Here is a 13,161-nt window from a genome sequence, read left to right on the forward strand (position 1 = left end):
ACTTTTATTGGAGTATGAATTTAAGCAAAACGTAATTAAATGAATGAATGTAATAATTTCATTCTTTTGAATTTTTCAACGATTTCTTTAAGCTTAAAACCGTACTGAATGAAATTAGTCATTTGATATTTTATGAAAAAAAAATAGGAGGTTATAATCAAATTTTAAAGAATGATAATGTTGTTAATTAAACAATTTAATTATGCTCAATTTTTAAATAATTTTAACATGTTATGTAATTATTAAATATATATAATACATCATAGCGGAAAATGATAAACAGAAATTAAAAAATTGTTAAAATAGAAATTTGTTTTATGTTTAGGTAAATAAATAATTTTATTGTTTAATGTTGTCAAAAAAGTAAGTCTGTATAAAAGTTTATGTAAATGCATATTATTCGAAGTTTTGAATTCTAGGGAGTGAGGTGCCTTCGGTGGGAGATATAGGAGAACTGGTCATATTCTTCAAGGGCTATCTGCCTAAGGGGAGGAATGCCTTCGTGGCGGACTTTCTTAGGTAAACTGGCTCTTATACACATTACACAAAACGCCATGCAGCAAGCTCGTTCGCCGAGATTCAAATCCGGAACGAACTACAGTGTTCAGCAATTTTACCGCTCGGCCGCTGGACTTCTTATAAAATGAGAATTCCTTGAATGGGAATAAATTACTCTCTACATAACTATTTAAAACTTTTAATTTAATCACAAAAGAGGTTTAAAACAAATGCTCCGAATTAAATTTTTGCCTTTCTTTATAATAGATTATATTTGATGTAATAATAATCTGAGAGAGAGAATTTTAAAACTAGAAGGTTACGGTTATTTGCGGGATATTATAATTTTTTAAAATAAAAATTTCTTGTTATTTTGAGGGGGGGGGTACTCATAAGGTCAACTTGTAACGAAGGCCTGTTGTGAATTTCAAATAACTTAGCTATATCAATAACGTATTACACTTGTTCAGTGATGCGAATTATCACCAACCGAATATCTAACCATCAAACAGAATTAAAACACTTCTATTTGTCTACCTCACTACTTGTGAGTGCTTAAATATGAAAACATAAATTTACCAGACAACCTGTACCTGGTTTAAATGTCAGTCTCCTTTCAGAAAGGATATAAATGTAGCAATTTAAATCTAATATGACTAGATATTACCAGATTGCCTAGACCGCGACAGAATTTCAAACACTTACTTACCAAACAGGCTGTAACCTCAGTCTAAAGTATTCCCAGCAAGGCCAGCATTAGCGTCGTCAACATTTCTTCAATCTTGCAGAAAATTTCTTCGTTTGGAACGTAGACTAATCTCCTCACACTTAGTTCGTAAATCTCTAAAACTTTTTAAAATTAAATTCTGGAATGAGCGAGCTTCGTGGCAGAAAGGAAAGAAATAAATTAAAATAACGTTTTGTTCGGAAAACTTATACCTAAATGCCACAAACTAATGCTATCATTTTCATAACGCATTTTTCTAATTTCATGGAATCTTTTTAATAGTTAAAAATAGTAACTTCAAGTGAGGAGTGTGTGTTCCCCCCCCCTTTTTTTTTATTTAAATGACTAAATTTAAAGGTAAAGCCAATTTTTAATACAACATATGAAAAGACTCAGTTTTATTTATTTATTTGTTTTAGAAAACTTCTTATCCGGAGACGCGTAATGCCGAGAACCATTGATTTCGGAGAGCTGAGCTTTATTTGTTAATCTTTAATTATTTGGTTAAATGTACTCAAATGCAAATTCAGTCTGCACTGATGCTTGAGAACTTACTATATATGATATGTGACAAATTCGAATTTTTTGCAGGAGCGGCGAGGGGAGTACTTTGCTGATGGACAGCGAAGCAATCAAAGCTGCCCTATCTGAGAAAAGTATTTCGGATAAAGAACGCGTCTTAACAGAAATGATCGCTCACCTTCAGCAAGTGCGGGAACAAATACTTGCACAGCAGCAGCAGAGAGAGGTGGGTTTGTCTTCTATTGTTTTATTTATTAAAAATATGTATATATATGCCAAATAATAAACAAATGCATGTTCTGATAACGTTTGGAACTGATTTTAATATATATGTAAATTTCTGTTCGAGAACTTAAGAGAATTTTAAAAGGAATGGTTGTATGATGGCCTATCTAAAGACGCTGGGCTCTTATTGACCTCCATCAGTGGAGAACGCTTACTTTGTATTACTTTCACTGTAATTCATTGCACTTTAATTGCTGCTGATCTTAATTTTTTTTATTCTATTTTTTATTTATTTTTATTTAGATTGGTATGAGATGTGAAGAGAATTTTAACTGAGTTGTTTTATCGGTTTTATTTTCAAAGTTAGTGAATACCTAAAGTCTAGTTTAACGCAATTTAACATATTGGAAGCACCAAATCGACTTTTCTGGATGCATGAAAAATGTCTACCGTTGGATGTACTGTAGTGAAATAATGCGCATTAGTATTCTCCTGAAAATGTCTGTTTCCTTATTTAATATCAATTATATATGCAGAAAATCAAAAAATTAATTTTTCATTAAACTGAAAGAATTGTAAAACAACCATTATTGTTTTAACGACCAGTTTAGTAATTATCAGCTAACAGCTGTCGTGTTGGCATGCTTAATGGCAGCAAGTCGGCTTTGTGTTTTTCTTGTCACAGCCGTGCTTAAAGTTAGAGCAGGACTGTCTGTAAGTCCTGGGTGACAGGGTGGTGAGTCACCTGCAGCTAGCATGTGCCAGTCTGTGGGAGCAGCGTGTCACGGTACATGAACATTCCGGGGGTTCTCGCACCACCAATGCTACGCCAAATGCTTCCCCTAATTCAGCGTGTCCAAGAGAGTCCGTCTTCCCCTTCCACAAACTTCCCTTGCGAGCATCCTGACAAGTTTGCTTGATGGTAAGGTTGAAGGAAACTTCAGCTTTGAAAACACTATTTAGCCTCAACATTGGGGGAAGACCAAAACTATTCATCTCTTCCTCACATCTAAATTACAGGATTTAATTAGTCTCATCTGCTGTGGTATTTTATTATGCATTCCCCAGATAAGGCAAGATCTTGAAATTTCTAATCAATAAATATGAGTCATGGATCAGAAAAGATGAAATTAGAAATTCCTGGGCGATAATTCTTTGCCAGTGTTTCGAAGATACATTTAATTTTTCTTTGGGTCAAAATTCTTCAGGTTGTGATTATTTAAGATTTATTTCGTATGTTCGCCAAAATAGGTCATTTATATTGATAATGTTAAATTCATGACAAACGTTTCATGTTTTCTCAGAGTAAGTTGCGCAGTGTGTTATTCAGTATTCTTATAAGGTATCTGAAAGTATTCATTTGTACAAATGAATTCTAACTATTTATAAGATGGAGAGAAGAGGAACGCGAACCTCTCGAAACGAAATTACTACTTTTTGTATTGTAATTACAGTCAGTGGAGCAGAGATTCATTTTGAAATATTGTTAATAATTATAATATTCTTAATGTCGACATAATTTTTTAAGACGTTGGATTAATTGTAAAATATGCTTGTACGTGAGTACTTTATCTATGAAATTTATAAAGTGTGTTCATTTCAAGAAGGTAGTTTAAATAATTTTTTAATCATTCTTTTAGTAACATGAAGAAAGAGATCTTATAGTTAGGCAGGTGTCTTGTCCTAAACTCATGTACTTGAAAAAGCAGGTACACAATTAATCTACTTGGAAAAACAGGTACGTAATTGCTCTGAGGTTCCAAGATATATCTAATGTTTACTTTGGACTTGGATTTCAGTTTTCGTCTTCACTTTGAAGATCAAATATTACGTAAGATTTAGGGTAGTTAATCCCTTGCAGTTGATGAGTCTGTTCGTATTGCTGTCCGGCCCACCAGCGGCCGAACAGTAAGAATGCTGGTAGTTCTGACTAGGGTTATAATCCAGGCTGGCTGCCCGGATTTTTCGTGTTCCCCCCTCCCATGTATACATATATGACCCAGCTTCCTTAGAAAGTCCTTCACGAAGGCACCCTTCCAATTAGGCTGATAAGCTTGGTGTGCTTAAAAAAAAAAAAAAAAAAAAAAAAAAAAAAAAAAAAAAAAAAAAACATATTGCTATCCGTTATCCGTAAGTAACACTGCGAAGAAATTTGCATGATTTTGTTTTTATGTGAATTGCTGAGCAGATACAAAATGCTGTAAAACTGCTATGTAGTCTAGTAGATTTTCTTTTGATTAAGAATACATTGTTCAGCAGTACTATTTATGTATAGGAAATTTGTTTTATTTTCTGTTAGTGACTATACTTGTTCAGTACAAAAAATTTATTCTTCTGATTTAAAAAAACGAAAAGAAAAATATATAAAAAATAATGAAAGAAATAATGTCAGTTTAGCAGCTTCTGAACAGAATTTTTTTAAAAAAAACTTTAAAATAATTATGAAAAATTTGTCTGATATGCATGTTCGGATTCTAGTGTAACAACCTGAAACAATTTTCAACTAAATCGTTACAATAAACTTACTGGTGAAAGAATTAATCCTCAGAAATTCAAGAAACGGAAGATAAAATGATATCTTGCTATCGAATTGTACAGCCAATGCAGAATAAAAAACTTTTATTTCATCAAACACCAATGGTACATCAAGACTTAGGTCTTACTTAATAAAGAAAAAGGATGTAAATTTTCATAACATAACTGTGCACTTTTCTCAATGCGTCGCTTGCGCACGAGGCTTTCTCGGTATGGAAGTAGCAGCCTTTCTGGGAATTAGTTCTGTTTCCGCGATTCCCCTTTCCGCGTTTTTCAAAATTCTTTCTTTTCCCGCGAAATCGGAGAGAACAGTAACCGTCCCACAGCTCTTCAGGAGATGTCACGATGAGTCTTAAAAAGAGCTGGGCTGGTTTTCTTTTTTTTTTTTTTTTCCTTTTCTTTTCTTTTTTTTTTTTGTGAATAAGTTAGCCTTTGTTAGATTGAAGACGTGTCTTAGTTTAGGCTCCTTTTGAAATCTTAGGTTTCATTCCATTTGTAATTTTGCTACAATATTAGCTGTTATTTGCACATCTTATATTAATCAATATGGATGTTTTGGACATTATTGGAGCTAAAAGGAAAAAACCTTTAGCCCTTTATAAAGGTTATCAGTGGCGAATTCAGAATAAAAATAAGGAAAAAGAAGTTTATTGGATCTGCATAAATGAAAGAATTAAAAGCTGCAAAAGCGCAATTGAGACCAAAGAAGTAGTCGTTTTAGAAGAAATGTGTGTGTGATTGTGGCAAAGCCTCAAGGGCTATCTGCCTAAAGGTAGGGATGCCTTCGTGGAGGACTTTCTAAGGGAAACTGGCTCGTATGCACGTTACACATGGGGAAAATCACGAAAACGCCCATGCAGCCAGCCCGTTCGCGGAATTCGAACCTCGGACCGAACTACCAGTGTTTAGCTACTTTACCGCTCGGCCGCTGATAGTCCTTTTTTAGAAGAAAAAAGCGTCATTTTAGAACAAATATGCATTCTGAAAGATTTTATTATAACTCATTTTAATGCAGAATTTTGGAAGAATATTGCTTTTTACTTTAGGAAACGATTTTTTAGTTCATTGCCAAAAATCATCGCAGATTTTTAACATCTCCCTCTCTCTCCTTTTAAATACAGTATTTTCTTCATTCATGCAAAGATCTGAGATCGTAAATACTTTGGGATTATTTCTTTTAAAAATTCTTTTTAAATTAAAAAATTTTTGCTTTCCTACTTTCGGGAGAGGCCAAGGTCCACTTGGTCCCCCCCCCCACACTATGTAACCCCTTTGGGAAAAGGGGTAATGAAGATTGATGATTTCGCGGAAACAGGAATGATTTTGACAACCGCGGAAACAGGAATCACGGAAAAAGGAAGATATCCTTTTCTGGCAGCGAAAGTCACGTAATATAAACAATAAAACATGTCTTTGAGGCATTAAAAAATTGAATTTGAAGAATGTAATATAAGAAAGCAACTAGTGAACAAAAATTTAGAAGTCTCTCCTCTTCCTTGTGTTTTTAAATGTATAGTTTTCATTTATCTATTATATTCTACTTTGTTATTGAATTATGGTAATGTGAAGGACAATTAAAAAGCGCAACAGTCATTTAAAAAGTGGCATTTATATTTACCTAGTCAAGTATATGATAATCGAGTATATTCGTGTTGAACAACTTGTCGACAGATAAAAAGAGGGCTGGCTTTTTTTTCTGTTCCGTTGCTACTGTTCGCTGAAATAAACCTTCGATTTGGACTTCACGGTGTGTTTTTGTTTAAATCCTGTGTTCGGTTGCTACATAAACAAAAAGAATGATGGGAAAATTTGCAAAAGTGCAAAGACATAGAGGGTTGAAATCCTAAAACTGAATGAGTGTGTGAACTGCAATAAACCGACGCGGATGATGGTACTACAACGGATGTTCTGGCACGTAGCCCGATCGCTTCAAGGAATGGCATTACGCCGCTGGAGGTCCCCCGAATTTATGCAAAGTGCTTTTTCACGCCTGGCCTTTAGGAATTTTCTCCCCGGGATTTCCAGTTAATTCTAAATCTTTTGTTTGGTAAAATGTCAGATGACTAGGTAGCGACTAAACACGTAAAAGTACATCAGTACTTTGAATTATTTAAACTTATAAATTTTTTGAAAAATTTGATCTTGAACATTATCTAGTGCATCATTTCTTTACCAAATGGAGCCGATTGGATAAGACAGCTGAATGCTGATAGTTTGACCGAGGTTCGAATCCTGGTGAATGGGCTGGCTGCTTCAGTATTTTCGTGGTTTTCCCCCTGTGTAACATGAATACGAGCCAGGTTTTCGTTTCTTGTTTTTCGGAATCACAACACTCTATGTAAAATTATAGAAATTGAAAGACAAGAGAAGAAACTACCATATTAAAAATAGCTGACTTAACTGGAGTTTAAATAAAATGGAGCTCCGTTTTTCTCTAGAGCGTTCATTAACCTTTAGAGGATTGAAATTACTCGATGTTTCTTGCATTTATTGAATTACATAACTTTTTCTAGTACTTTTTGTAGTACATATTTTATATTACATTCCTTTGAATTAAATAGAACAAATTTATTAGAAAATATTTTATTTTCGATTAACTGTTTCAAAGCAAAATAAATATCAATTAACAGTAATAATTTAGCATTATTTTGATAAATAATTTAATTTTTTATTAATCAAAGCTTGCGTTCCTGGATTATAGCGAAACTTCAGAGCCCAGTTTTTAAATTTCTTCCTTCAATCTCCGATTCCTTGACAATGGTTAAGTTTGACGCCTGTCTGATCTCGGTGTGCGAGTGAAATCATATTAATTTAGTCCCAAGCAATATTTTGCTGTTGGAGTAGAATGACCGAGTTACTTCCGTCGCTTTTTTTGATAAAAACTCATCTATGGTGAAAAAAATTCCATGCATAAGAGCCAGATTTCCCCCCCCCCACACACACTCCCCTGTTGTAATATTTAAAAAACTAAAATGTTTTGAACGTCTTAAGAAATTGCTGTCTAAACAATAGAAATTTTTGTTATTTTAAAAAATGGGTTCAATTTCTCAAGTATTTATTAATTTATATGACGAAGATGGTACGTGATAAGGGTGGAATATTAAAATGGCTACTGGAGATACGTCATTTGTCTGTTACAAATGCGTTTGGTGAGGAAGGTTACTGATGAAGGCCAGATTTTCATGATTCGAAGGCGAGTACCTCCGGAACGGCTGTACTCATCAGATTTTCATAAGCGGCCGTTTTTAATACCTATGAAAAGTTGATGGAGTGCAGTATAACCTTTAACAAAGTACGAGGCATTGAACATTCCATGCCTAATCAACAAATATGGACATCAAACACCGTTCCGCTTGGTGAAGCCTAATAAGCCGTCGTCTCCTGGTAGCTATGTTAACAGCTGAATGCAATGCAGATCCAAGCACAAGTCTTTCTGAGCTAGTGATGGGCAACTTCGGTACTTTCTTGTACCCGGTACGAGAGTAACGGGTACAGACAAGTACCCGGTACAAAATACCCGTTACTCAAGTAACCGTTACTTTGAAATATACCGAAAACCGATTTCAAGTACCGAGTACCCAAGTAACGATTTGGAGTACCGAAGTAACGAAATACCAGAGTAATCGTTTGCTGTACCGGAGTACCCTAGTGACGATTTGGAGGACCAAAGTACCCTAGTAACGATTTGGAGTACCGAAGTGCCCTAGTAACGATTTGGAGTACCGAAATACGCAACTAACGATTTTGCGCACTGAAGGAACTCTGCCACGTCCCCACGTGTTTGATTTTATCTGTACGGAGTAAGATTTTGAATATCAGAAAACATGTCAACTACGGAAGTGTCTGAAGAGCAGGCCATTCATGGACACAGGAAGCGCATATCACCATTTCGCAAATACAACCAGATACTACTGTTCTCGTACCAAAATCGAAGTGAGCTGAACCCTCATCGATCCTCCAGTAACGAATATCGAAATACCGAGAAGAGACGCATATTTTCGTTACAAAGTAGCGAATACCGAAAAGCACCCGTTTCGGTACAGAAGTAACGAATACCGAAAAGTACCCGTTTCGGTACAGAAGTAACGAATACCGAAAAGTACCCATTTCGGTACAGAAGTAACGAATACCGAAAAGTGCCCGTTTCGGTACAGAAGTAACGAAACAGAAATAACGAATGCCGAAAAGTACCGATTTCGGTACTGGAGTAACGGGTACGTGAGTACCGATTTCGGTACTGAAGTAACGGGTACTTGGATGTACCGATTTTCAGTACCCATTGCAACTAAGTACCCATTACAAAATACCCGGTTCGGTAGTACCGACTCATCATTATTCTGAGCACATAATTCGTGAGATTCTACTAAATGTGTAATGTCACAGCAGATGCCTCTCATATGTGCCATTGTTAACCGAGTTTCTGGACGTTTACAACTATAGTGGGCTCGAGAACATCGTGACTGGTCCATGCAGCAATGGAAAAGAATTGCCTAGTCAGACAATTCATTTTTTTTTTTTTTTTTTTTTTTTTTTTTTTTTTTCATTATATCGATGGCTGTATGAGGGTACGCTGTACGCCATCCACCAGGCGAACAGTTGATCCATACATGTACAGCGGAGCATTAAGATTCCGTGGTGAGGTATTATGCTTGGGGGGTCGTTTTTATGAGCGGCTTGATTATTGAAAACATGCCATGACTGTTCTGCCGCATGATATAACAATGGAAATCATATGATTTAACATCAGGATAATTGCGGACACTGTGAATATCACTGCTGATTAGTTAGTTACATTTTATGGTTTTTGTCGTTTCTGCCGGATTTATGCTACACGATTTGAGAATGTGTTGATGAATTTAACCTGACCTCCTGGCGAAATCATAACTGATAATGATAATACTAATAACTCAGCACATTTGAAATGTCATAGAGCATCAGTGCAGAGCTTACTAACCACCATCTCTTGATGTAAAAAGGATCGCGTAACCTGTGCTTGAAAATCGGGACACTTACCCAAGGACTTGTAGAATCCGTATCACGACAGATTCGAATTGTTCAAAGAAACAACATGGTAGTAGGAGAGAAGATATAATGTTTTGAGGAATCAGTATATGTTTTCTATTTATAGTATTTGGAATGTCGTTTCGTAGTGTAATAAATTTTTATTTAAATATTAACTGGTAATTAACTAATGAATTATATGTAGACTCTCCTATAATATGATATCTGAGAATTTTATTTTAATATTAGGTAAAGCTTTAGGTTTATGAATGAAAAATTTAAAACTCTTTTCATTAAAATAAAGATTTACTTAGTAAAAATTTTTGAATTCCATAAATGATTGGGATATATGAGCTTTTTGATTTTTTTCTCTAAAAACAGAGCATTTATTTTTAATATCAAGCATCATACATTATTATTTCCAAACTCCTTTCAAATAAATGGCATAGTAATTAGAACAAACCAAAAATGAACTTTAATTCAACCATTGATGTTTATACTTCATTCTTTTGGGAATTTTATACAGCTTTGCTGCAAGCTGTGCAACTTCATTAGGCATTCAAACCATTTCAAAAAGTTTCAAGGCAGTTTGAAACGTCAGTTCGAAGAATCTTTAAGAACTGTAAACTCTGAAACTCTTATTCTTAGATGATTTTGGGACAACCAATATTTTGATGTAACTTTTACGCTTCCGTCATGTGGTGGGGGGAAACCATTCTGTTGTGCTGTTACTATATGTATAAGAAGGATTGTAAAGTTTTCCATATTTCTTCCCCTTGTTTAAACGGAAAAGAAACAATTCAGTGTAAAATTTAAAATTAGGCAACAAAGCAACTATACACTGACCTAGATTTTGAATAAAACTCTTTCGATTGCGAATCTGATCAGACATAGCGCGTTTTTACTGATATGACTGAATAATTTTTGTTCTCGTATACTGCAGCAACGTCGAATTGGCATCTTATTTTAAGCAGTTCCTATTCTTATTGTATTCTTTAAATAATTCCCTCCTCCTCCCTTGAATGTGTCTGTTCATCTTCGAAATCGATAGAATTTTATTCAAAATCTACACTTAAGCTACATTTTTATTTAATTTTAAAGGTGTATCATATTTTGAATAATTATGGTCTTGATAATGATAATTTGATTAGCTGAGAAAAGAACATTGTGCTGTTCTTCAAAAGGTAGAGAAGACATGCATATATTTGAGATAAATAGGATTCTAAGCAATTACGTGTCCGAGAAGATTAGATATCTAAAGCTACTATTACATTGCAAGATCTGAAAGAACCAGCATTTTGTTCAGCTTTTCCTTTTTATGGTTAGAGAGTGATGAGGTTATGAGAAGAGTGGCTTTATTTGCCAATTTCCATGCCCTTGATGATAACAAAATAAAAGTATGATGAGGATGATAACAAAATAAAGTGCAGTATATCATTGATAGAACATGTGAAGTGTAAGATTTCTTATATACGTTTGGGGGAAGGGGTGTGTTTTTCTTATATTTATTAATCCGGTCGAAATTTTTTTTAAATTTAATTATTCCAAACATTGTATATATGATAACTGCTTTATGAGTCATTTATGTTTTCAAATATTATTGCTACTTTAAAAAATCTGTGAAACATAACGATTGGTTGATTATCTCGAGGGACACCAGGCTGTGTATTGCGCGAAGAGTAAATCGAATCAAACAAAAGGCTCAGGCAACTTTTTTATGAAGTCATGAATGACAGAACAAAGTATCTGCACTGTTAATAAAAGAGCCATAATGTCAAATACTACTTACGTGCCATACCTCCATACACTGTGTATTGCAGTTTTTTATAATAATCTTATTTGTCAGTCGTTTTTGATCGGATCAGTGGATAGAAGGGGAAGAAAGGGAAAATTGGCCCCCGCCCAGCATTTCGATTTCTTAAAATATTCCCTCTGCATAAACAAACAGATGTTTCGGGCTAAAAATTTCTTTTCCTGTCTATTGTTTCACGTCTCGTTAAAATAAGTACTCGCGTTGAAGGAAGTATTTTACAACGGGTGATATGTTTATTGTGGTGGCTGGGGAAGATTTTCTTGGCCCACTTTTTAAGCGGGGAGGAGGCAGATTTACGGGCTGTGAGATCCAGAATATTTTCGTCTGTTGTCACCTACCGACTTCCTCTGTGGCCCCCAACTCTTACGAAGAGAAGAGCATCACTCATAGCTTGGATCTTCACACAAACTCTGCCATATTTCGGCACGAACGACACTAGGGCGTTCTACTTCTTCCCTTCCAGAGAAAGGGGAGGATTCCAGTATTTCAACGCTGTTCAGACTTTATGTCCAAGAAGAACCCCAGGAAGATCTTTGGCATTGTTTTAGCTCCAGGAGAAAAATCATGCACCTACTGTTTAGTATCTCAAATTATAAATCCATCATTTATCTTCAAACTATAGATATAAATGTAACGGAACTGATGAGAAGAAGTAAAGTTCTTTCTGTGGAATTTTACTTCGTCCAGAGTATTAGCCTTTTATGTATGTCTGGGTTTTTAGGATCTCGTATCATTCCTTTCGAGTCAATCAAGTGACTATCGCAAAAGAGAACCAGGTTTTTTTTTTAAGAGAGAGAGAGAAATATTATCATGACTTATTCGGTTTCTGAATAGTACCCAATCACTCATCATGACATGGATATTTAAAAATATTAATGCGATTTTGAGAGTTTTTGGATGAATTTTAGATATTTGGTACTAAAATATTGGGTTGGCAAGAAAGTTATTTCAGTTTTTTAGAGTGAAATAAAACTCATTTTTTTCTATAAAAGATGCACATTAAACAGTCAAATATTTTCCTAATGTTCGATGACCTTCTGCCATCTTTCTGGGAACTTCGTGATTCCGCGCTCATAGAACTTCTGGTCTTTGTCAGAAAAAAAAAAAAAAAAAAAAAAAAAAACCTCAACCAAAAGCGATTTGAGGCGATCGTTATTATTAAAATTGTTACCCTGTTTTGTAACTACGAAATAAATGATAATCCGATGGTGAAGGTCGGGGCTATATGGGGGATGCGACATCACTTCTCAACCAAGTTCCAGTAATTTCGAACGTAATGCTAAAGGTGTGTGAGGCCTCTCATTGTCATGGTGCAACAGGACTTCTTTGCGATATGCCAATTCTGGCCTTTTCTCTTTGATATTGCTAGCTTCAGTTTCTTAAGTTTTTGACAATAAACATCTGAGTTTATCCTTTGGTTGCTTGGAAGCAGCTCAAAATACGCAACGCTTTTGTAATACCACCAAACTGACAGCATGATCTTTTTCTGATGAAATAAGTTTCGGTATAATTTGTACGGATTCATCATGATCGTTTTCGATTATTGTTATTGTACATGATCCATTTTTCATCACCAGTGATAATTCATTTAAAAAAAAAGAGTCGATTGCATTGCGTTTGAAAGGCGTATCGCAAATATTTAAAGTGAATTTCTTTCAAATCATCCGGAATCCAGGTATTGAGCTTCTTAACGAGTCCGTGTAATTTTCAGTTGTTCTCTGTGATACATTCAACCCGTTTTTCAGTCTCTCGCGCAGTTATATGACGACTGGATTCAATTGTGGGTTTTATTATTCCATCATCAACTTCAGAAGATCGACCGGAACGCTGGTCATCTTAA

At 34.9% G+C, this 13,161-nt stretch overlaps 1 protein-coding gene across 4 annotated transcripts in view; it reads left to right on the plus strand.

Annotated features, from left to right (window-relative positions):
* LOC118182611 (uncharacterized) overlaps positions 1 to 13,161 on the plus strand; it is an 826,788-nt gene that overhangs the window by 748,145 nt on the left and 65,482 nt on the right. For all 4 annotated transcript variants that reach the window (XM_035352007.2, XM_035351999.2, XM_035351994.2 and 1 more), the window contains one exon: positions 1,817 to 1,973. In XM_035352007.2, coding sequence (XP_035207898.1) covers positions 1,817 to 1,973 — 157 coding nt within the window. The remainder of the gene's footprint in view (positions 1 to 1,816; positions 1,974 to 13,161) is intronic.

The sequence above is a fragment of the Stegodyphus dumicola genome, chromosome 7 (assembly GCF_044657685.1).
Source record: "Stegodyphus dumicola isolate Sdum_Otavi_A_Nest chromosome 7, ASM4465768v1".
NCBI classification, from domain to species: Eukaryota; Metazoa; Arthropoda; class Arachnida; order Araneae; family Eresidae; genus Stegodyphus; species Stegodyphus dumicola.